This window comes from Cynara cardunculus (genome assembly GCF_001531365.2).
Source record: "Cynara cardunculus var. scolymus isolate 2C chromosome LG 3, CcrdV1, whole genome shotgun sequence".
Taxonomy (NCBI): Eukaryota; Viridiplantae; Streptophyta; class Magnoliopsida; order Asterales; family Asteraceae; genus Cynara; species Cynara cardunculus.
The window spans coordinates 2780007-2805163 of record NC_037530.1 but is presented as its reverse complement, the minus strand read 5'-3'; the positions used below and the strand labels follow the sequence as shown (position 1 = coordinate 2805163).

The following is a 25157-nucleotide window of genomic DNA, read 5'->3' as shown; positions in this document are numbered from 1 at the left end:
GTTTGTGGCAATGGAATGGATTTGAGAGGATTTGAATTTCAAATCCATTACAATTTCATCTTTGGTTTGTTGGATTGTCCAGATTTGAAATCCTACAAACATGGGATTTTTAAAATCCTTAGGACGTGCTCAAGATTTCGTAGGATTGTATGAAATAAGGTTTTAAAAAAATATTAAAAACATTTGTCTTGTAATAATCGATTAATAAAAATATAATTTAATTATTTTTATAGTTCTTTTATAAATAATGAAATCCAATTCCATTCCAAATCCTACAAACCAAACACAAATGATTTCAAATCCATTTCAATATAAATTTCTCCATAAAATCCAAATCCCTCTAAAACAATTATACAAACCAAACAGACCCTAAGAATTATTAAAAAGTTGAGAAAGTAAGAAAAATGAAAAAAAATATAATAATATAAATGTTAAATTGAAGAAATATTTTTTTTTGGAATTATTTGTTTCACTTTGTGGTCATATTTATCTGAGTTCAGTTTAGATTAAAAAGAGTAGTAATTAAAAAAAAAAAAACAATTTATATTTAATTTTATCCATTACATCATCTCAACTTGCAATCAATCACAAGGGTGTGGTGCGCTGGTGCCTGATTGATTTAAACTTGACTACAAAGGTAAAAAATACTAGGAGGTTCCAGGTTCAAATCCAAGGAGGAATAAAAATCCTCTTGTGGCCACGGAGATTCAAATGCGATGACTCCAGGCTATCTGCAAAGCAGGTGGTCGTCCTAGGATTAGTCGACTCGCATAGCGGGTTGGATATCCAGGTTAAAAAAAAATTGCAATCAAGATTTATTCTTGTATCATTAACATTTTTATCTTTAAATATCTTCACATTTTGATTTTTTTTTTCGATCATAATATGACTGAATCCTTAACAATCCTACCACAACCAATCATAGCCATTACCGGCCCCTCGAAAAAAATCATAAACATTGTAACCGGTACCTAATACCCGTTAGCTCAATTCGTTGCTTTTTGCATTTGAGCCGGAGTTTGATGGGTAGCGAGTCCATGAAGGCATAAGAGCCGTTACCTATGGCATGTGTGCTCTTCTGTATCGAGAAAGGTCAAGCATATATGTTTTATGAAATGATCAACGGTTTCATCTCCTTTAATCGAGTTTTAGTTGTTTTTAATTATTTTTAATGTTTTGATAAAATAAGACTTAATATTTATTAACCTTTTTATAAATTTGTGTTGGATAAACTTAGTTTTATTAAACATTTCTTTTATTTATTATAAAAAATATTTTGTTTACTCTAATCAAATATTATATTTTTCAATAACTAAAACACAAAAAAAGCATACTTCAATTTTTTTGACAATTGCTTGATTTTGAGTTTTGATTTATATAAATAACCACAAAACTAAACACATTTATATTGGAGCAAAATGACAAAAATGGTCCAAGAAAAAAAATATGATATGACCATCCAGTAAATAAGACAAGATAACAAGGCCTTGGATAAGGGACACAATAAGGGATTGCTTACCAAACGTTTACTAAAGTAAGTGAACACCAAGTCACATTATCTTACCGGATGAATATGATAAAGACCAAGAATCTTATCACAGTAAGAGCGAGACAATGACCGAGAGTTTTACCCGGTAAGTGAAGACGACTCCTCTTACCATGGTAAGCGCTTACCGAGTAAATTGTTGCATACAATACCATTTTAGTGAACTAAAATCTTACCTGGTAAATAAACAATAGTGTTAAATTTTACCGGTAAACACTAACCGGATAAGTGTTTGGTAAACGGCCCCTAAGTCAGCAACCGGTCCCTTAACCGTTCCAACCTCAAAAATTCATAATTGATTGGACTTTTGGCAACCGTATCTAAGGGGTTGTTTGGTTTATACTGGGGAATGAAAATGAGAATGAAAATGAGAATGAATTTTCATTCCCCCAGTTTAATTTGTAATGAAAATTTGGGCTTCTGGAGGAATGAACTCATTATACTATATACTACCAAACAATTTCTTTTATTTTCATTCTCATTAATTATTACTTAATACCTATAACCAAACATCCCCCAAGTCCCTTGTGACCGGTCCCAAGCCTTAAACCTACTTGCCCGCCATATGTAGAAATCTTTGGTCCCTTAATCCAAACAAGAGAGTTCACACAAAAGCGTCTCGTCCATATGAACCTAATAATTTTCCACCTAACGGTCAACGAAAGGGTGTGTGAATCACATGTGATTCGACCGTTTTCTTATTCTCTTATTTAGTTACTATTCTTGTATGAACTTGACTCTATGTATGAATGTATATATATTTATATAGAGGCGTAATCATTTGTTAACCAATTAATTAGTATGTATGCAGTAAATACAAATATATAAACATGTACAAACCATAAGAAGGCAAAGCAAAATCAATTGCTGGAAATGCAAACATGTGAAATCACACCAAACTGCCTTTGCCCATATGTAAATCAACAACAAAAAAAGAAGCAGCAAGTAAAATATAGTTGGAAAAGATCACACCTTAATGGTATCAAATTTCTCCCCCATTGCTCCACCTTTCTGTTTCTGGAACTGAATGTACCTTAAGGTACAAGCAAAGAAAGCATCCGAAGTTTGATCGGGTGTTACCGTGTCACTTTGCATTTCGGTTTTGATCAACTCTATAAGCCCTTGTATTGCAGCGCTCGTTATCTGTGGATTGCCTTTCTCGAAATAATAGAGGTACCTGGTCGGAGTGTTATGTACATGTGATGTGAGCAGGCTAAAATGCATCAAAATGCAATGAAGTTTGCGTTAGTTCCTATTTAGTGTAACGATGATTTTTTTTATTAACCTGGATATCCAACCCGCTATGCGAGCCGACTAATCCCAGGGCGACCACCTGTCTTGCATATAGCCCGGAGTCACCGCATTTGAACCTCCGTGACCACAAGGGGATTTTTATTCCTCCTTGGAATTGAACCTGGGACCTCCTGGTACTTTTGACCTTTGGAGCCAAGCTCAAACCAATCAGGTACCATTGTGGTTGTAACGATGAATTTTTATTTTCTTCATTAGTGTAACAAACGTTCGATTATTCCTGTTTCGTACATATTTTGACCGTAACCAATAGGTTTTATAATTATTGATGATGTGGTTGTCAAGTCATAAAAAAGTGTTGATTACATGGAAAAATGTACATTAAAGTCAAACGATGTCACATAGGCTGAAAACTTGTTTATCAGGTAAAACAAGTATTTCCGGACGTGGGGTTTTGGGAGTAAGATTTATGCAAACATGACCTCTATCCAAAGAGTAGAACGACTGTTTCCATGAAAACACCCAACTTGTAAAAAAGTGCATGAAAGAGGGAAAGTTAGCCCAAAAAGTTCGATAAAAATTTGTTACACTAGTTGAGAAAAAAATATCATTGAACTAAATTGGAACTAACACAAAGTTTGTTATTTTTTGATGCATTTTTTCTTATCCTAAATGCAGTTTCCGTCCCAACCAATAAAAACGCCCACACCTGGAAACACCAAGGTTAGAGGCTTCCATTGGCCAGGCGGTTATGACGTGATTTTTTTTGGGGNGTGAAAGACGAGTGAACATACTTGTTGAGTATTTCGACAAAGAGAGTAACAGGGCCACTGCTACCTCGTGCAACACTTGCCATTTGTTGTGCAGCATTTGCAATCCTTAATGAACGTTTAAGGCAAAGGAGGACTCTGGAATCAACGATACAAAGATAGCATCAAAATGTCGATAAAAGAAGAGCAAACAGCCATAGAATTAGCGAGATGAGCAGTAAGCAGACCTTTCTCCATCCTTGATTCCATCGTGATCATCCACCCAAAACAGATGTGAACATGCATAAACCGCTCTGCATTGATCCGGCTTCTTTAGAAGTTTGGCTGAATACTGAATACGGAAAAACGTTTTATTGGTTAAATGTTCGTGAGAAGGGAACAAATACAATAATCGTCTGAAGGGTTCAAATTATGTTACCCCTGTGGCTTTATGTGTCAAGGTATCCCTATTCTCCACACCAAATACATTTGTTCTCTGAAGGGTTCCAATTATTAGGTGAATTGCAGTCACTTGAGCTTTGGAGTCCTGTCACCATGTAACTGATTAATTCTACCAGTCGCCAATTGGATATTAGCCCAACGGTATAAGCGGATGATTCAACTCTTTCAGGGTGCGTTCGGTACACAGACAAGATTGGGCGGGCAAGAATGAGGTAGGTCGGTGAAAAAATTGTGAAAGGTTTAGGGTCTTAATTCGACATGGGTATTTTAGTAACTTACCAATCTTGTCCCACCTATTTTGGTAGGAAAAAAAATGCATTTTTGTCCCACTCAGGTTCTGTCTTGTCCCAGTCTAATATTGTGTCAAACATGGGACAAGAAGTTTTTGTGCTGTCCTGTCTTGTCTCGCATAGCGAGCGCACCCTCAGATACCTCAGAGCATCCATCTGTTGACCATTTCCGAAAATAAAAACATTCTACCATAGTAGCTTCTTTATGCAGGTTCAAGAGAATGAGTAATTACCGCAATTTCTTCCTCATATAAAACAAATGCTTGAGTGAAGAATTCATAAGCAACTGGTTCCAGATCGCAGTCATTGGCAGCCTGCACAGAAAAGAGGTAAAAATGTCTTGAGAACAGTCGTGTGATATGTTTTGGTTCATTGATTGTAAGGTTGTTGGGTAAATCCACTAGGGTCTGCACCTAGTTGGTAATATAGAGAGACACCAAAGATTTGTGAAATAATCTCAAAAGTATTTTTTTTTGTAACCGTGGGAGGGTGGCTGGGCCAGCTTGTGCGCACCTTGACTAATCCCATGTGGCCCTGAAGATAACAGCCACAAAAATCCCCAATGGCCCTGAGGAGACTCGAACTGACAACCTATATAGGGATTGTTTGCCGCTTGAGCCGCCCCTTAAGGTTTCAACATATAAGTTTATACCTCAACTCCTGGGGCTGGCTGTAGAAATTTTAAAGAAGTACCAAAATGTGCAGAACTGCAAGATTTTACCTCTGCACACTGCAAGTACAACCTCAATGCCAATTCAGGAGATGGAACGTATGAAAGTGCCTCGATTATCTGAAAAGTACAAAATTGATGTTATAAACCAAAGGGTAACTGATGAGATATTGACATAATGTGATGGGGATCCATGGCAGAGCCCAGTTGGTAAAGCAACAACCTTAGAATCGTATCATGTCATTAGAATATGGATCGAGATACGTTATGCATGATTCTTTACAAACTGCTACGGTACATTGCAATATGAATTGTGTTATGGAACAAAAGAGAAAGTTAATAACAACTAGATGCATCAAGAAGAAACCTCTACATAAATTAAAATGTAATGTTATTCCAAAGACTTGATTGGCATGGTATGTTTCCTTAATTGCATAAAAAACGTTACTACACTATCATCAAGCTTTTTGTTGCAATAAATCATTTGGAGTGTAACGAGTAGTAAGAATCAAAGTTCTTAAAGGCTCAAGGCGCACTTAGGCGCAAAGGGGTCCCGGGGCCTAGCCGTGAGGAGCGGGCCTCAGGAATGGAGCATCTTTTATATATATATAGTTATCTACACACACACAATTACACACAACTCAAATATATAGCAAGTACAAGCCTCCAGTGCAGCAACCAACAGTAACAGTACTTAGATAGAGGCAGAAGGGAGAAGGGTTTGCATAAGCCATGAGGGAGAAGTTTTAAGGTTTGGATATTTATAGAGAAAGAGGCTTGAGGTTATAAGAACCGGGTGTTTAATATTAGGGTTTGACTTATGTCATCTATTTAATAACTCTTCTTTGAAGATGTCTAGAAGATAAGAAGATGAGAAAACCTATTTAATATTGGGGTTTGACTTCATATCTAATAACTCTTTATGAAGCGCGTCCAGCCCCACGAGGCGCCTCATCCAAAAGCGCAGGACCTTAGTGAACCTCGTGAATACGCCTAGTCTCGACTTTCAAAAAGCCCAAGACCTTGAGCCTAGGCGCACCTTAGGCGCGCTTTTAACAACTATATTAAGGATGGATAAAAAGATGAGGATGGAGGTTGAATTAAACAAATTACATCCAATAAGACAAACGTTAAGAAATATCTATTACGGCGGAAGATAGGAAAACCAATGTGATGATCATAGCCCCTTGGAATGGTAAAAGCTCCTGAAAACACCACAGTGACTACAAGAGTAGCAACCACAATGCATTGCATAATTGTTGTTTTCATCCAATTATAACCTTGGGATACGAGATCCTCGTGATTCTTGATGAATAGTTGACATGGTGTATAGCCAACGCTGTTCTCTATAAGGAGGAGGGATCATGGCCTCTACTTACAATGAGACAAATATAAATCTCACCCACTACAAACATTTCAGAATATAAAAACCTCTCAACTTAAAATATTTTGTGCATGTCCTTTGTCAATTCCATAAAAAATGAGTATACTTATTCAACAAGTTCACCGTTGCTTAAATGCATCTTCATAAAAATTGTTTCATTTTAGATACTCTTGCAGGGACAAAAAAAATAACGAACACAACTTTTGCATATTATTATTTAACAACTTGAGGTTTGTTTAATTGGTTCGACTAGCGAATAGCGGGTGCTGCTGTTTTCTGTTCCTTACACACACAACAATTTCCATCTAATCATGAAAGTTTATTTCTGAAACAAAAAAACAAGATGCACCAGAAAGGGGAAACACAAATTTCTACCAAGTATTTTGAAAAGAGTGCTCAATCAATGTGTGGATGAGTATCCGGGTTAAGGTAGAGGCAGCCTCTCAGGAGGTCAAGGGTTCAAAGTTCGAACCTCACCAAAGGTGAGGAGAATGCACGAGTATTTTCCGTATATAAATATTAAATATTTATAACAACTGGTCTTGTCAGTCATCTCAAAAAAATAACTTCAGAAAGATAGAGCTCTTAGTCTCTTCCTTACTAGGTGGTGGCACTCTGTGTGTAACAAACAGTAGCTAGAATACTATACGAGTGCCATACGAGATCGGATATGCTATCTCCATATAAAACTGAAGTCTCTAACAGCTTTTTCATATTTCAAAATCACCTGGTTTAGGAGCTGAAAGATTTTCCTAGGCGTGGCTGGATTTTCTTCTCCAGATACATCCCCATCCTGATTTTGCAACCGCCGAACCAACTGCAAATAAAATATAATGGTTCATCTGACACCGATTTGCACTGTTCAATCTGACGCTTGACTCACTGTACATGGTTCATTTTCCTTTTTCCAAGTACGTTGATAAATGGTCCTTCACAGATGTTTGACTTTTAAACATTGAAAATTTAAGAGAAACAACTCTGCATTATGTCATGACATACCTTCAAAGCAGAAAACACAAGAGGAGGAATTGTGAAAGGAAGACGCCTAGGGCCTCCAGTCATGATATGCTTTCGCACAGTACATATAATCTACAGCAGAGAAACAAGTTATAGTCGTTAAGCAATCAACTCTGACAGACTTGATCAAAGCAGAACCATAAAAACAGCAAGCACGCCGCTGTAAATACAGCAAGGAATATATATTTAAAAACAAAGACACTGAGCATTGGTTACCTTCAACATCTCCTCTGGGTCATCATTATATAGCACATGTATAACGCGAGAAACAGAATTTTGTTCCTCGTTAAAATCCTCCTCATCAAGCTATCCGCATTTGTAAAATATAATACAAACAGAAGTTAAAGAATAGTAAAACAACAGCAACCAAATTAGTGAGACAATAACTATTAAATGAGCAAAAAAATAAGCAATCATAATGCTCTATTGGTACCGTTGCGGTACCATTGCATGCTACAACTAGAAAATTGAAACTTAAAATATGCACCTCATCCTCCGAATCTCCCTCCAAATCCTTTATAAGCCCTTTAATAAGTTCAAAAAGAACCTCAACCTGCAACAGTACACCAACAACATATTATGTAGGAAAACCAATATTGGTCAATAAACTTAATGAGAAACGAGTAAAACAACAAAAGATGTTCAATACCTTGTCAGCAGATGATACATAAGCATGGTTAGTCATTATGCTTTGAATAATAACCACAGCCATGATTTTATTAGTTCCATTGTCAAGGTGATCCATGACTCGAGGATAATTAGACAATGTCAAGGAAGTGACAATATCGCTGTATTTTTCCAGTGGGGCGCTCAAAAGTGCAACAACTTGTTTTGTAGCTCTACTATCTTCAAGCTTCGGTTTGTTTGCAAGTTTCTTGACACATAATCCCTATCCAAGATAGAGCAAGAAATCGTCACAAGATAAGGTATAGAAAATATTTACACTTGTACTTTTCTCTTTCTTTTTATGTTTTGCCAACTTAATTATTAATTTATGGTGGAAAAATTGAAGAGGATCGAAATAATGACTTCCGTAACATACAAGGTGTCTCTAAAATCAGTTAGACTGATCAGATATTTCTAGGTAACTTATAACCAGTTTGTCTCTAAATTATACATAAGTTTTACATCTCATTCGATTTGGCATCAACTTGAAAATTTACATACCAGCACTTGATCCACGTAATCAAGTCGCTCAGGATGAACACGAAGAGTGAATGTGAGAAGAGAAACATACAAAGTAATTGCTCCAACAATTGGCATGTCACCCTGAGTTTCAATAACCTGCCACCAAAGTATTACAGTCAAATTATAACTTGCATCACTCAATTAGTGGCACGCACCAAACTCTGAAAAAATCTTATATTGGATAAACAATATTTAACCAATTATATTACATGAGGAGTAATAACCAAATAAGTTTATACTTCAGCATATAGATATGCAGGATAAATAAATGTAGATAGAAAACCAGAAAGTTGTGAAGTAATTCTAGGTAAGAGACCATCTATCGAAATCAGTTGTACGGAAATTAAGAGTGTATAAAACGGCCACAACTCCGAGGAAGGAAATGTTGGTTATACTTCCCGCATGAACACCTCTCTCTCCACCACCATTTTGTTCCTCACTCTCATCCCCACATATCCATCCTTACCAAAAGGACATGCAAGTATATTTTTACAGGTGACATCTGCCAGACAACTCCAGAACAATTCCCCACAAATTCAACAACATATTTTGCTATAGCAGAATGAATAGACATTGGCTCAAAACCGTCCATTATCAACAAAAGGACAACACTAAAAACAGAGAATAAATGTCCATAAGTGAACAGATTCACAAGTACCTTCCCGATAGCACTGCTTAATTTTGCAAAAGCTTCTACTTGAAGGAACTCTGGTAGGACCTGCAAAAGTAATCACTTCGACAAAATGCAAAAGCATGAAAAATGAAACAACTTCCCATAAGCAACTCACTTCTGGACTAGAAGCAGCATAACTTGATAGTCTCTCCATAAGTTGGGAGAGTACTGTCTTGATGTCAACCGTAGGCTGAAATTTGAACAGGGTTCACACAGTTAGAACTTGATAACATAGTCATGCATATCTATAATCTACTGCTGTGGTACTGGATACAGGCATACATTACTCACAGATATGCACCATGTGCAACCCAAACACTATCTAACTCCTTGGAACAAAGAGGATCATAAACTTCTTCATAACAACACAGTGATTAAGACTGACACTGACAAGAATATTACATTTCAATGCTAAAGCCACACGTGCTTTGACATTTCTCACCTAATATATAGGTAACAAAGTCCCTAGTTACATATCAGCTCAAAGAGCAGACAGCTGTTATGGTGTATGCTTTTTGTTGATCGTGTTGTATTAATTGATGAAAAAGGGTTTGAACCAACGTTTGACCATAATATAATGCTGAATTTGAAGGGTAAGTGCTACAGGATGGTAGTAGAACATTTCATTTTACATTTTCTACCTCAAGTTAGGCCACTAAAAGGCAACATATAAAGGTGTGGTCAACAGAATTGTAGCAGATCAGAGTATGCCACATGCATTGGCCTTATTTACAAGAGCATGACTCTTAATTAATTTGTGTCATCTACATTTTACAGTTTTCGCATATTAGCTAATTTTGACTAGTTTGGAATTCAAAATGCTCCTCGAACCTTCTTCCCCAGTGCTGATACTACTCCATTTATGGTAGCTCTAATAATATTTGACTTTAATCTGGCTAAAAAAAATTTCCATTATATACAAGGAGTGCCAAAAAAAAAAGACCAGAGTCCCAATACGATATTCAGTTATAAGCCGAGGGCAAGAAAAAATCAGAAGGTTCGTTTATACAAAGAAGAATCCATTAAGCAGTATTACACACCTGGAGCTGGGGACAAGCTCCTAACAGGGTTTCAAGAGTCTGTAAATGATACTCATCTGGAAACACCTGAATCAGGCAATCCATCAGATAATACTGTGCAAGCTCATCCTTACAGTTGACAACCTGTCAGACATCAGATAGGAAGTTAAATGGTGTGCTTTAATGTGTTATAAAGAATGAAAACATGGGATAACTAGAAACTACACCTGCTCCAAGACCCTGGGAAGAACTGTTTCTTTGTACAAATCAAGGTCAATGCCCTCTATCTGACTAAGGACATGCAGATTTTTACCAACCTGAAATTTCAAAGACGTGTTTAGATAAAATTCACAGCGATTTCACCACCAGACCATCTACTCTAACCAAATCAAGGTGTTGTATTACAAGATCACGCAGCTCATTCCTCTCCTTTTCCATTTTATCTCGCACTCTGGCAGGTCCCTGCAGACCAGAAAGCCCAAATGAAGGCCTCAACTCAGGATCACCAAAATGAATGTAGTACAGGCACTATTAGTCCTGCATTGCGAAAAATCATGCTCTCATGATTCATTACAACATCCGTGTCATGCAAGTATGAGATGCATGTCACAACATGGCAACATAAAACAATAAAAGATACAAACCGACAAACCTGATGCTCCATCCGGACCCAAAGTTTATTCATCTCCGAAAAATTCTGCAGCACAAACTCTACAGCATCCATGACAGTATCATCATCTCTACAAGACAAGAAGCAATATTACCTTGTTGACTAAAAACAAATTACTTCATCCAGTTCGTAATACTAATTAAAAATTGAGATGAGAAGAAAGCCAAGTTCTGCAACTCAACCTGAGAAAGATAATTTTACCATAACTAGTCCCATGTCATAATTGTCATTTACATGTAGTTGTGCTTGCCTGCTTGCATCAATAATGATACACACATATGTGACATTCTTACAAGTAATTCAGTACATTGATTTAGGCATACAAAGAAAAAGAAATATCTCTCTGTAAATTGCAGAAGAAGAAACATATGACATAGACAATACTTCTGAAAAATTCTTTCAAGATGAAATTAAGTGATATGCAATGTTCAGATGTTCCTGGAAGAAGCTTAAGATACTTAGGTGCAAACAAGAACATCTAAATACAACAAATAGCAATACATTTTCCACAAAGGATAGAACTCAACACTACTACATAATAATGAAACCAAACTTTTGTTGCCTCTCTCTGGAAGGCGGTAAGTGAAAAGCTAAGTACTCACTGCAGAAATGAGATCTAAATCCTAATCACATAAATCAAGTGGCATATACACCATGTGATTACAAAACCACATGAAAGCAGAGCGTAAGAACATCCTCACTCTAGGCATACATATACAGAAAACTAAGCACAGCATTAATTGCAAAGGATACAACTTCCTTACCCTTCATATTCAGAACCGATGTCTGGGAGCTTATCTCTACTAATTTGTGCCAGGTAACTCCTAAGAAAAAGCCCGCGTATGGGATGCTGAACCCCACGACACATTTCGACAAGGTCTTTAAGAACGTCCTTAGCAGGAGCTTCCTTTGATTTTATGTAAACAGACCCTACTGTACACAGGAGATACCTATAAATCAGAGAGACAAATATCAAGAATTCCCAAAGATAAACAGAAGTTGCTGCAAAACGTGGCAGCAATTGTTTTATTTGTAACATGAGATCATGCAAGTGATGTCATATTTCATGTGTGCAATCATGCACACCCAATTTCATCTTGTAGTAGATTTCAACCTCAGTTACCACCCTGTTTACAATAAGTTAACTGTATTCATATTTGTCCCCTTCACTGGACATGGAACTTGATCTGTTAGTTCTGGGACTAGCAACTGTATAACTGTTAAGATTAAATTGATAAATACATTTAAAAGAAAAACAGAGCAACTGTATAACTGTTAAGATTAAATTTACATGTAGGTAAATTTATGAAAGCACATCTAAGCATACTGATTACTCAAGATCAATATCAGTAAATGTGTTAAAGAGGTCATTACATGATCAAAACATGATTTGATCACTCCGGTTGAGGAATCAGTATTTCAGGCGGCTCTAACATAGTACTTACCTTAGCCTGTTTGATTTAAGATACCTAATATCATCTGATGCATAAAGTTTTTGGATGATGTAATTATGTGACATGAAGTAGTCATAAAAAAGGTGCACACAAGGCAGCTGAAAATAAGGAATTTGTGAAGACCACACAATTGATACATACGGGGACTAAAATATTTAGAGAAGTTAGTTCCGGTGTGAATGTAAAATTGATGATATAAATGGCGTTTAGTTTAAAAAGACACGATAGGATTTCAAGGATGTTTCTTGGAGACTAATTAGTAGTCCTAACTATAGTGGTATTACCTATATCAAGTTACAGGACTCTTCATGTCTGAGTCCAACATACTTAAAACAACAAAACTTCTATGAATCATCCGTAAGACCTCATATAATTACTCACACAAAGCAGATAGGTGACAACAAACCTTTCCCATTTCATAAAAATTTCAAATAAAATACATACTCCATTGACTTACCTCACATGGTACGGGAATTCACCGATACAATGTACGATGACCTTTGATGTTACCAAGTGAGGGTTAATAGTAACTTGATCAATCAGCCGTACACTTACTGTTGTTCTCTATTAATTTTGAACTTAGTGGTTGGGCGGTTACTAATACGAAATTATCAATATTGATACCGGCCTATGGGTACTATCTTTTAACTCAATACTTGAGGTCTCTACTATTGCTTTGAAGATCCTTCTTTCACAGTTAAGAATTTCAAACAAAAGTAAGGTCAACTTCCATGACGTTTCAACATTTGAATTTACCCATGTGTGAAACAAACAGGGTTTGTAACATTAGTGAGCCAGTTATAAGGATTACAACTGCAGTTTGTATTGTTTACCTTTTTATATTTTACTTTCCAACAGGGCACTAGGAGAATAGAGCAAACAGTTTTCAAAAAATTATTCACATAATGCCTGATATTAAGAACACATTACAGGTGAAGCTTCAACATAGTCTATTCTTTTAACATATCAGTTAGGTTTTTTTACACAGGACATAGCAATAATTTTTCTACAAATGCTTACTAGAAATCAATCTAGGGAAGATACTTGACAGATCAATTGCACCCCCTTCTCCCTGCTTTCAAGATAAGTTTCTGGGCCCTTCTCTTAATTGTTAGAGAATCTTTTGCAACGAAATTGTAACTGTAGATTGAGACTTCATTGCTCAGTCAAAATTTGTGCATGAACGTATGATGTGCTAGTGGGGAACAGTCGATATGTTTTGCTCCATGCACTAACAACACTTCAACTCTAAACACACAAATTACCAGTAATGCATGAGTGCTTATGCATGCAGGGATTACAGATATGGCTACAAGCCTCAGTCAAAGGAATATTGGCATGCATATTGACAGGTCTATGACCAGTAAACCCAACGGCTTGTGATTGTCTACTATGTTTATGCTATGGGTGTAAGTGTAACCAAATAGAAGGATTTTAAATTAAGTGAGAGGGAAACTTTATTCTATTATCACTTACAGTCTAGGTAAAATGTTTCCAGCATGTTGGACAAGTTCATACAAGTCCACGACGGAACAGCCATGCCTCTCTTCTTCCTTAAAGAAGATCTCCAACTTTCTCAACTCATCGAAGGCTCTCATATCTGATTATGCCAACCAAACAACAAACTGAAGCTCTTTAAACCAGCAAACATAATAATTAATAGACTTACAAAATGAATTTTAAACTCAAATTTGATACTATCTTCTTTCTAAGAGGAGAAAGAGGGTATAATTCTGACATTAGTAGTCACATTTAGTACTCGGACTTTGTTACCAATTTAGCACTACTAGAACTTGTGAGTAATTAAATAAAGGTTGAAGAATTAAGAGAATTCGTATCAATGCAGTTAAATATTAGTCCAGTGACTCTGCATGATCTCAAAGCTCAAGTATTATCTCATTTTTTTTGGTATGAATAACTAAGCTTCTTTGCCACCAGTTGTACCCCTTATATATAGCGCTCTGCAGCTATAAATATTTTCTTTCAACAACTGATATCAATTTGGAAGTTGGAAAACAGCTCATATGACTCGCAGTGCAGTTTTCCGGTTTCTAAGTAGCAAATGAGTTTTCTAACTATCATACTTGAAGTTAAGTTGCAAATGAACCATTGTACCGGATAAAATGCAAAAGGAGAAGAAGAAGAGAGTACCTAAGTAGGCTAAGGTGGGCAGTTATAACCAATTTACAATAGTTATATTGCAATAAACTACAAGCACTATAATTAACATCAGCCACTCTGGCATGCTTTAAAGTTCTTTTTGCATTTTAACAAGTGAAATGGTTAATTGGTAAGAAAACTACAAGTCCAATGATTAAATTAAAAATCTCAGTCACTCTCTTTTATGTTGATCTTTTCTTTATTGACAACACAGTGAGAATAAAATTAAACAAATGCCGCAACTAGAGGAAAGATCGTCAATTATATGAATTGTAATTTGGAGTAATTTAATCTAAGATTTAGAAAGATTGTCAGTTTGTGGTTGGCCACCTACATTGTAGGTTTTACTTCTTTGTTTGGGATTTGAAATGAATTCTCTTACAAATCAACACCACTAGATCCCCATTTGTACTAATTGTTAAAACTCTCGATATAGTAATGAAATATTTCTCCACAATCGATACAATTCATATCAATTATCAAGTTGAGATTTAACCAACGGACACAAGAGTCAAACTACATCTCCAATTCTTTGAACAGAAGCATACATAATCATGGAAAGGCATTTTTGGTCCAAAATCAAATAAATTCTATAACTAAAGTTAAACAGAAGATTACAGAGCTCGTAGTATTTGTGAGGAGATAATCTTGAAGTCCGAAGCTCAGACAACAGCTGTGCCGAATATTTTAGGGCTTCTCTGAGATTATTAGAATCCTGATGAAAAATTTATCAAGAATTAACGAAAATCAGAGAAAAATCGCAGCTACTGAAATGATTGTTATCAAATTTGAAAATCAAATCAAGTAAGAAGTTCAAAATTGAAATGAATCTATAGATTACCAGGGCGCGATGCATGTAGAAAGCGTTGTGTTGAATTCCAGCGATTCCTTCTGCTAACCATTTCTCTTCGTCTTCCATAGCATCTGAAATCATCATGATTTCTTCTCTCTAAGACCGATTCTCTCTCTCTAGAAGGGCTATATGACAGTTCATCACCTTAAATCATTTGCAATTTTACTGTGCTGGGGTTTTCCATTTTTCCCCTTTCTTTGCCACCGTCGAAACGATCGAACAGTGGTTTGTATTGACGTGTTTGATGGTATTTTGCATCTCTAGTCACATTTGATAAGAGTAAATTACAAGTTTAGTCCTTGTAGTTATATAGAAATTACAGAGTGATCCATCAAAAGAAACATACATATCTTCACCGTAGTTTCAATTTTGTCACTAGAGGTAAATTGGTCATTTTAACCAGTTATATCCAGTCCTGCCATGTCTTACTAAACGCTGAACAATTGTCCTGTCTGCGTACCAAACACACCCTAAACCTAACTTAGTTTAATTATGCATCGTTACCCCCCGCTTCTTTGGTTCATGAATTATTTGTTGACGATTCCTAAACCCCATCTGATGTATGTGTATATGCAAGAAAACGGGGGCAACAACGAAGGAAGCCCCAGGTCTTGGTCAACAGATTCACCACTAAAGGGAAGAGGAAGAAGGCGTTGCAAAGATGGACAATGAAGGAGATTGGGAGGGGGGCGAGGGTTGGGGTCGGATAAGGGGTAAGGAATAACGACGGGGAAGGGAACTTAGAGGGGAGAATGACCAAAATGCCCTCAGGTGAGGGGCATGTAAGGGACGTTTAGTAGAAGTGGGTTGATGAAGTTAGATCAAGGGACCCTATCGGTAACAAAAATGTATCGAAATTAGTTTTCCAAAGAACTAGTTTACACTGAACATTTTCAATAAATTATTTTACGCAGAACTAAGGGTTGTTTGTTTACCTCTTAATAGTTCCATTAAGGGGCAACATTTGAATTGTTATGGGGTGAATCATGTTTGGTAAAAAAAAAAACTGTCTCTTAATGGTTCTAAAACCTTACAAATGATTTTGTATCTAGGGTCCCCCTTAACCATTCAGCGCCCTAATTCTATTGTAAACAATTACCGAACAATTATATTTCATTTTGTATTATATCACGAGAGCATCTTAATCATTATGGCCACTTAATCATTCCGCATCAAACCATTCAGCAACTGCCAAACAACCCATAATTTCCGCATATATCATATGGTATCTGGTATTTCTGAATAATATGTGACGTATATTTTTTGTTTGATACGGTTTATATTTAACTGTAAATTTTAGAGTTAAAATTTAACAGTTTTCTTAATAATATGAATATATTAATTATAAATCAAATTTCAAGAGAAAAAAAACGGTCTTTTTGTTGGCATAGGAACCAAACCGATTTTGAAATGTCTTAAAACTATATCCGTTCTGATTCGTTGCACAACTCTGTTTAAATCGAAAATCAAATAATCATATGCTTATCAACATCTCAAAAAAAATACTAAATGTGTTGTTTTGGATAAGTTTATATTTTTATCTAATTTATTAACAATAATGTTTTTATTTTTGAATAAAATATAAATATAAATATATCATAAAAAAATTGAAAAAAATATTGATACTAGTATCAAACTAACTATTTAAAATTTCTCATTTTTATGTATTTTTTTAACTCATTTTTTTATTTTTAGTTTAATAATATCATTTTTTTATAAAGACAATAGTTAAGTATTTTGTTAGAACTCAAAAATTATCTTAATTATATTTTAGATTTTTTATATTAAAAATGATATATTTATCATCTATTTTATTATGTTTATCTGCACTTAGTTACACCAAATTCAAAAACAAACTTTAATAAATTGTACTTACGCACAATTTACTTGTAATCTTGAACTTTAAGTCATCTAAATTAATAACCAGTACTTTATGCATAAAAATTGGTTTTTAAGAGTTTTTGTCAAATGTTTTTTAATATAGTATAGATAACATTATAAAACACACAAAAATGATACCAAATATATCTTTTGACACCGGATATGATCATTTAGATATATAACCTTAAGGGCGCGTTTGGTTTGCAGGAATTGGAGGGATTTGGATTTGAAATCCATTCAAATCCTGCGTTTGGTTTGTAGAAATGGTCGAATTTAAAATCCCGGGATTCATTTAAAATCCCACCAACACTGGATTTGAGAATCCTTTGAAAATACACGGGATTTGAAATCCATTCCCGTGGGATTTCATTCTTGCCCGAATTCATCGTTGTCTCCTTCATCCTTCATTCTTGCCCTTCATCACATATTACATCGTCGTCTCCTCCGTCTCCGTTGCCACCGCCGTCGCCCTTCGTCTCTGTTGCCACCGTCGCCGTCGCCCTTCGTCTCCGTTGCCATCGTCGCCGTCGCCCTTCGTCTCCGTTGCCATCGTCGCCGTCGCCCTTCGTCTCCGTTGCCATCGTCGCCGTCGCCCTTCGTCTCCGTCGCCTATCGTCAACAGGTAAATCATTTTCCCCTTTTGGATTTCTCTCTAAACTATGAACACATATTAGGTTAAATCCTTCAATTTTGACAGATTAGGTTGAAATCTCATGAACACAGATTAGGTTAAAAAAATTATACGAAGTATTAAAAACCAAATCCTACAAACCAAACAGAGGAATGAATTTCAAATCCAATCCAATCCAAATTCCATGGAATCCAAATCCCTCAAGGGAATCCAAATCCCTCAAAAACATTCCCGCAAACCAAATGCACCCTAAATGAGTTTTTTCTATTATATTCATTATATTCATAATCTTTTGTTTATTAAAGAAAAAATGACTTTATACCGACATACATTTTTGAATTTAATTAAAATCTCATTTAATAAATTATTCATACATTTCTTATAAACATATTTTACAAAACATAATATGACATATAGCAATTTCTTATTTTTCACTGTCACATAATAAAAAAGTATTAACGTGACATTAATAATTACCAAAACCCAATTTTCTATTTAAAAATTATACTTACAACCACCATAATTTTTAGTAGATTCTCCAAAATCGAGTTTTTTTGGAAATTTTTACTTCAACAGATTCCTCAAAACCTTCTCCAAAATGAAGAAAATAGAAAAGAACACGTGAAATTCTCTAAATTTGGAGAACTAAAAAAAAATGATTACCTATAAAAGATAAATTATTTTCTATTCCTCATACCGATGAGAAGACTTGAGATCATGTGAGACAAGGTTGTTTTCGTGAGACAAGGTTGTTTTCGTGAGACACATGAGACACAATTTTTACACTTGAAACTTCACAATAAAACACTATGAAGGCAACCTTCAGAATGTTTTTGTTGTTACCTTCATAGTATCTTGCTGTGAAGTTTCAAGTGTACAAATCATGTTTCACGAAAATAATCTTGTCTCACGTGAACCAACCCTCAATGAGGATCCCATAATTTAAATGTATAGGAGAAAAAAAATAATATTTTACAAAAGGTATTAAATATTTTAATAATATAAATCATATTGTAACATTTAAAATGAAAAAACTGTTGGAGATAAATATAATTTTTTTTTGAAGATTTTGACTTTTAATTTTTTATTTTAAACAATTTATTAAAGTTATTTTTTATTAACCTAGATATCCAATCCGCTATGCAAATCGACTAATCCCAGAACGATCACCTGTTTTACAGATAACAATCATAAAGGAATTTTTATTCCTCCTGGTGTTAAAGTTATTTAATGATATTATATAATAAAATATTGATATATGATGTGAATGTGGTTACTACTTCATATACCACTAAAAAAGCATATCTAGAAAGCATGGGGAAATGTAGAATTAGAGGCCTCATAAATTCACAATGAATAACCTGCAAACCACATCCATGTTGCATGATACAACAATAAAACAAAAGACTTTAATTCCCACTCCCAGCCTAAGGATATAATATTTATTTATTTTTTCTATAAATATTTATTTTTTCTTATTTCATGTTTATTTTGTGTAACTGTGAATGAGATTGATAGCAAATTGTCTGGTTACATTATAACTGTTGATAGCATATAAGAAATACCAAATCAAAATCAACATGTAAGCTGACAGACTGTTTATCAATAACTGGGCATTTGTCACACTAACAGAGAAGAAAATCATTGTTACACTAAATAAGAACTAAAGCAGAAAAATAGAAAGTATCCAGCTCCAGCCATCTGAATCTCTTTACAGAATAAACGTTGGGTAGCCAAGTGCAGAGCGGACTGCTGAAAACATCTAAGTAGTAAGCTCATCCCAATATGAGTGCTCTCCTATTTCGACTTCCCCGGAGCCTCCAGTAGCACAGACGAGACAATGTCGGGTACTCTGCCCCTGCGGGGATGGAGCGACAGGAGTTTTGATAATTCAAGAGAAGGTCACGGCAAGACACAGATAGTATTAAAAATGTGAAAGAATAGAAGGGTGAGTTTTTGACATACTACATGTTTGTGAAATCCGTAGGAAAGATCAAGTAACACATACGAGGGAGGTTCATTTAGAACAAACCAAAATTCATTAAGATAAAAATATTTGCATGACGCCTTTGGACGTGTAGCTAAGTTGACAAAACAGCGGAGCGACTTTGCTCAAAAACACAACAGGTTCAAGTTTGAATCATGCGGGAGACGGGTTTGAATCCCTCTGCTAACCTCAACCGTTGAGTCAGCTCTGAAATGCCTTCTCACATGTGGTTTCTAGGTACGGGTTTCCTATAGAGTTGGTTCGGGTTGAGATAATCAACTTTTTCGCTAAAAATATTTACATGACTTCCATGCTACCATTGATTTAATTTCATATAAAATATTGTAGTTTAGATATCTAATAAAGGAATATTAAATACATCAAAAACCCATGAGTCAATGACAAGCAAAGTCATATATCATATATATGTGACATTAATGCTCTTGAAATATGAGTTTGAAATGGGCATTTCTTCCAACACTTGCCTAAAATAGCAATGAAACCTCTCTTCCATCATAAATCACTCTCCTCTCTTCTTCTGTTAACATTTCTGTTGCCGTTGCATTTACAATGCAACGACAACAGTGCTTCAAATCAGTTATCATTCCCTCTTGAGAAACGTGTCAAAGCGGGAATAGTGCCAGCAGTAATAGTGTTCGGAGATTCAATAGTAGATACAGGAAACAACAATTACTTGGAGACAATTTTCAAGGTCAATTACCCTCCTTATGGCAAAGACTTTTTTGGAGGTCAACCCACTGGCAGGTTTTCCAATGGCAAAGTTCCTTCTGATTTCATTGGTATGTATATATATATATATATATATATATACATGTATATCTCTTTCTTTTTGTTTTATATGGTTGAGTGATTGATCTTTTAACTGTTATAGACCAATAGCAGTTATATAACTATAAGATATATAAAACGACATCGTTTTTGACTAATGTTAGCGAAAATGTCGCTATATATGTCAATGGTGTATATGTGCTACAATATTTGAGCATCCGTAATGTACGATTCCACAACACTAATTCATATGGTCTTTAGGGCCTAACTGGTTGATTTTTTAGGTGGTATACCTGCACAAACAAGCAAGGGTTCGAGTCTTACGACCACAGCATCGGAGTTACAATTCCCTTGGGAATTGACTCTTTGTGGGTACAGGGCTCTTAAACCAGCCACCTAATACATCGTTGTGTACCTAATTTGCCACTCACATGATGCTTTTAGTCAAGAATGTCTGGGCCAGCTCGGGGTTTGCCGGCTACAAACCCTTTAGAGCATCTCCAGTTCTGTCATGTCAGATTTCTCTTTCCTACACATTTTATAATCCTTCTACCCCAAACCATGAATCGGTCCATAATTTATAATTAAAATTACAATAAAAGAAAGTGATAATTTCATTTATTAAACTGGCTTTGGGGCCCATAAAAAGTGGTGGTGGAACCGGTCCACATATTTTTTCTCTCGTAATCGTATAACCTGTTTTTCTCCAAACTGATGTGGCAATGTACCGGTCCAAGACCCACCCATTGGAGATGCCTTAGCACAAACACTCGTTTATATGCTAAGTCCTGTAAAACTACATATCAATGGAACTAAAAAACACTAGAGGAGCGTTTGGTTTGATGGAATGATTTTGAGGGATTTGAATTTCGTGTAAGGATTTGGAATCTTTGGGGTGTTTGGTTTGCATGATTTGGAATGGAATTAATTTCCATTATTTATAAAAAACTTATAAATAGCTACAGCCATAATTAAATTACCCTCTTATTAATTGATTATCACAAAACAAATGTGTTTAACCTATTTAAAACCACTATTACATACAAATCCTACGAAATCCCATGAAATACCAACCAACCCGATGGGATTTCAAATCCATGAAATCCTTCAAACCAAATATGGGACTCGAATGGAATACAATTCCAAATCCCTCCAGATCCGATCCAATCCCGCAAACGAAACAAAACCTAAATAAGCAGGGAAATTTTTCCTAGAAAGACTTGAAAAGCCATGCATGAACTTATTAACACACTCTTGATAATGCAGTGGAGGAACTCGGAATTAAAGAAGTATTACGGCCATATCTTGATCCAAGCCTAGGGATCGAAGATCTACTAACAGGAGTGAACTTTGCCTCCGGAGGTGGTGGATACGATCCCCTTACATCCGAGCTTGCGGTACGTGCAACTATTCATATTATTACTACTTAGAGTGGGTAAATTAAATTACAAACTTACTTATTTGCCCATAGTCAGTGATATCACTTGAGGAACAAATAGAGTTGTTCAAAGAGTACATTGAGAAGGTGAAGTCAATGGCAGGAGAGGAAGCAGCAAATACAATTTTAAGCAAAGGACTGTTCATCGTGGCAACGGGGAGCAATGACGTCACCAACACCTACTTCAATAACCCTCTCCGGAAATATCACTTTGACTTTGACTCCTACACCAGTCTCATGCTCCGTTCTGCTTCCTCGTTTTTACAGGTAACTTTACCATCTAATAACATAACATTCATAATATAATACAATAACAAAACTAATAAATTATCATGTTATGTCTCGTTTGACATATATTCCTTACGTTATTACCCATCTATAATCATGGTAATCTTGATTTTGGTCTGCAAATTTTCTTTGTTTTTGTGAGAATATGTGGAACTTGTTTAGATTACTCACCAAAAGATCCCTTGAGAACAGAATGAAAGTTCCAACATGTATCGAGGTGAAATAGTCCAGTTTGGTTGATGTGGAACTCCAACACGCCCCTCTAATAAAGGCTAGACTGGCACAAATTGTCCTCTGTTGAGAGGGGGTTAGACAGGTAAGGGAGCTAGACAAGTACAAATGTCCCAAGACAGTCAAATCTCTAGAGTGTTAGATCTTGGCTCTGATACCATGTAAGAATACGTGGAACCCCGTCACGTTACTCTCCAAAAGAGTCCTCAAGAAGAGAATGGAGATTTCAACATATATAGAGAAGAAATGGTTTAAGTCTTGCCGATGGGAACTCAAAACAGTTTTGTTCTTTGATTTGACTTGTATGTTGGGTTGAAATTACTTTCAAGATTTGTTTAACTAGGAATCAAGGTTTTGTACCATGGTTTTTTTGACCTGCATACTGAAACATGGATTTTATGGTTGAAAAACGACAGGATTTATACAATTTAGGTGCTCGAAGGATAGGCGTTTTTGGTGTACCACCTATAGGATGTCTACCATCACAAAGAACTTTGAAAGGAGGAACACTAAGAGCATGTGCAGGGAACTACAATGAGTTAGCAGAGTTGTTTAACACCAAGCTATCAATGGAGATCAATTCCTTAAGCCACAATCTCCCTTTTGCAAGGATGGTTTACATTGATGGTTATTATCTTCCACTTGACATCATACAAAACCCTGCCAAATATGGTATGTTATTAATTTATTTTCCTCTACTTATATATTAAAAAGATTTGTGGATACATATTTATATTCTTGTAATCATATCACCTTTGTCATTTTCATCCGATCTTAATTAAATTATTTGACATAAATCTTCCTTAATACTTTTCTCTAATGGTTGTGTTCTTTTGTTTGGAGGCTAGGTTAAACGAATCCAATAGTATGTATAACTTTTAATGCATGATATACAAGTATATGTAACAATTTACGCATTTTTATAACAGGGTTTGATGTTTCCAACATAGGATGTTGCGGCACGGGTACTATAGAGGTAGCTTTCTTATGCAAGTACACATGTACAAATGTGTCGGAGTACGTATTCTGGGATAGCTTTCATTTTACAGAGAATGCATACAGAATCATCGTTGGTGATTTCCTCAACAAACATATGAACTACTTACTTAAGTGAAAGAAAGCTTGTCTTATCACTTACCTTTTTTTGATTTTTCCAACCGATTAAGATTGATGGAATTTTGTACTGATTGAATACCTGGTTTATGGTTCATGTTATACTGTGTTATGAGGCATCATTTTCAATGTGTATTTTGATGGAATAAATTATTTACCAGTTAAAAAGAATTTAGACCTAGAGGTCTACAAGTCTTTTATATGTAAGAGAGTGAGAATATATGGAACCCATTAAATCTCTCCGAAAGAGCCCTTGAGGAGAGAAGGAAGGTTCCAATATATATTGAGGAGAAATGGTCGAAGTCTAGCCGATGTGGGACTTTAATAGATGCAATCAATATCATGCAACAGGGGTTAAGCAAGAATTAAGGGACTGCTTTAACAGGCATAGCAAAATTAGTCTGACGAAAGCAAAAGATAAGAATCATACCTGAGTTTTCTTAGCAGAGCCATTCTCTTCATTCATCTTATTCTCCCATTTATTCCTAAAATTTGCCACCATCTAGGGCATTTTCTTCCTTAATTCAGCAGTGTTTGTTCGCTGTGATTTAACTTGCAAAATCTGACCGAAGAAAATTCCAAACATGTTCACATGAGACCTAGAGATTGATTCTAGATAATGCTACATTCATAGCAATATAATCTACCCATTTGAAAGTAGCAGTATAAAAAGCTAACAAATAAGAATGGTTTACAACAATTTTTATAAGATGGGATTAAATTTCCAACAGCCGTGGCATATAAGTACAATCCAGTATGGACTTTGTCATGCAACTGGAAAATGGAGCATTTATGTCCTCAATCTTAGAACTAAGGGTAGGGGCAACAAGAAAAAGAGAAGAGATAGATAAGGAACTTAATGAAATACAAATCTTAAGCCTTTCAGTATCTATATGAAATTGTAGAAGGCTTCATAATGCATAAACTATAAAGATGCAATTGTACAGTAGGTGTCCATGTTTGAATTTTGGTCAAGTGTCTCTGGCCAACCACAGTCAAAGCAAAAGGTGGGAGGAAGTTCAAATGGTCGATGCATCTACCAAGCCCCGATCTGAACCAAAGTATAAATTCTTCCAGTTTTCTGAAATATAACACTAAGGCTGTGTTTGGTACATAGGACATGACTAACACGACGGGACAAAACTCACTATCCCACGTTTGGTGCAACATGGGAGAGGGACAGGGACAAGAACTAGGACAAGGTGGGACAAAAAAAGGCTTTTTCTTGTTCCACCAAAATAGGTGGAACAAGATGGGACAAGAAAGGTTTTTTCTTGTTCCACCGCCGACCATCATCTATCACCACCTCCACAACCACCATCGGCCGCCGACCACCACCGTTGGCCATGTCCACTTCTCTTCTACTACAACAACCTCCTCCACCACCTCCATAATCGTTGTTGGCCACCGAAC

At 35.7% G+C, this 25157-nt stretch overlaps 2 protein-coding genes across 4 annotated transcripts; one reads left to right on the top strand and one right to left on the bottom strand.

The window, feature by feature from the left end:
* Nucleotides 1–2391: 2391 nt before the first annotated feature.
* On the bottom strand, nt 2392–15607 carry LOC112508731 (vacuolar protein sorting-associated protein 35B-like). Of its 3 annotated transcripts, XM_025113442.1 has the most exons (22): nt 15375–15607; nt 15152–15248; nt 13850–13973; nt 11684–11869; nt 10902–10989; nt 10655–10711; nt 10477–10566; nt 10271–10393; nt 9346–9420; nt 9216–9275; nt 8537–8653; nt 8019–8258; nt 7857–7922; nt 7586–7675; nt 7352–7441; nt 7080–7169; nt 5020–5088; nt 4532–4612; nt 3986–4093; nt 3795–3898; nt 3592–3705; nt 2392–2723 (listed from the first exon to the last, which is right to left on the bottom strand). In XM_025113442.1, the coding sequence occupies exons 1-22, from the start codon at nt 15468–15470 to the stop codon at nt 2513–2515; spliced, it is 2376 nt and encodes a 791-aa protein (XP_024969210.1). In that variant the 5' UTR covers nt 15471–15607; the 3' UTR covers nt 2392–2512. The 3 variants fall into 3 exon arrangements, with proteins under 3 accessions (XP_024969210.1, XP_024969211.1, XP_024969212.1); XM_025113443.1 differs by lacking the exon at nt 15375–15607 and having other exon boundaries at nt 11684–11852; nt 15152–15230; XM_025113444.1 differs by lacking the exons at nt 11684–11869; nt 13850–13973; nt 15152–15248; nt 15375–15607 and adding an exon at nt 11102–11149.
* Nucleotides 15516–23745, top strand: LOC112508599 (GDSL esterase/lipase EXL3-like). The gene is made up of 7 exons (XM_025113271.1): nt 15516–15611; nt 15692–15831; nt 20471–20685; nt 21941–22071; nt 22146–22379; nt 23048–23303; nt 23561–23745. The coding sequence occupies exons 1-7, from the start codon at nt 15516–15518 to the stop codon at nt 23743–23745; spliced, it is 1257 nt and encodes a 418-aa protein (XP_024969039.1).
* The last annotated feature ends 1412 nt before the right edge of the window (nt 23746–25157 follow it).

Coding starts and splice junctions, on each gene's coding strand:
- LOC112508599 (XM_025113271.1), top strand. CDS start 15,516: ATGACAGTTCATCACCTTAAATCATTTGCAATTTTACTGTGCTGGGGT. Junction 15,612..15,691: donor GTCGAAACGATCGAACAGTG/GTTTGTATTGAC, acceptor TAGTCCTTGTAG/TTATATAGAAATTACAGAGT. Junction 22,072..22,145: donor CCCTTACATCCGAGCTTGCG/GTACGTGCAACT, acceptor ATTTGCCCATAG/TCAGTGATATCACTTGAGGA.
- LOC112508731 (XM_025113442.1), bottom strand. CDS start 15,470: ATGATGATTTCAGATGCTATGGAAGACGAAGAGAAATGGTTAGCAGAA. Junction 9,276..9,345: donor ATGCTGCTTCTAGTCCAGAA/GTGAGTTGCTTA, acceptor TTACTTTTGCAG/GTCCTACCAGAGTTCCTTCA. Junction 4,094..4,531: donor TATATGAGGAAGAAATTGCG/GTAATTACTCAT, acceptor ACATGGTGACAG/GACTCCAAAGCTCAAGTGAC.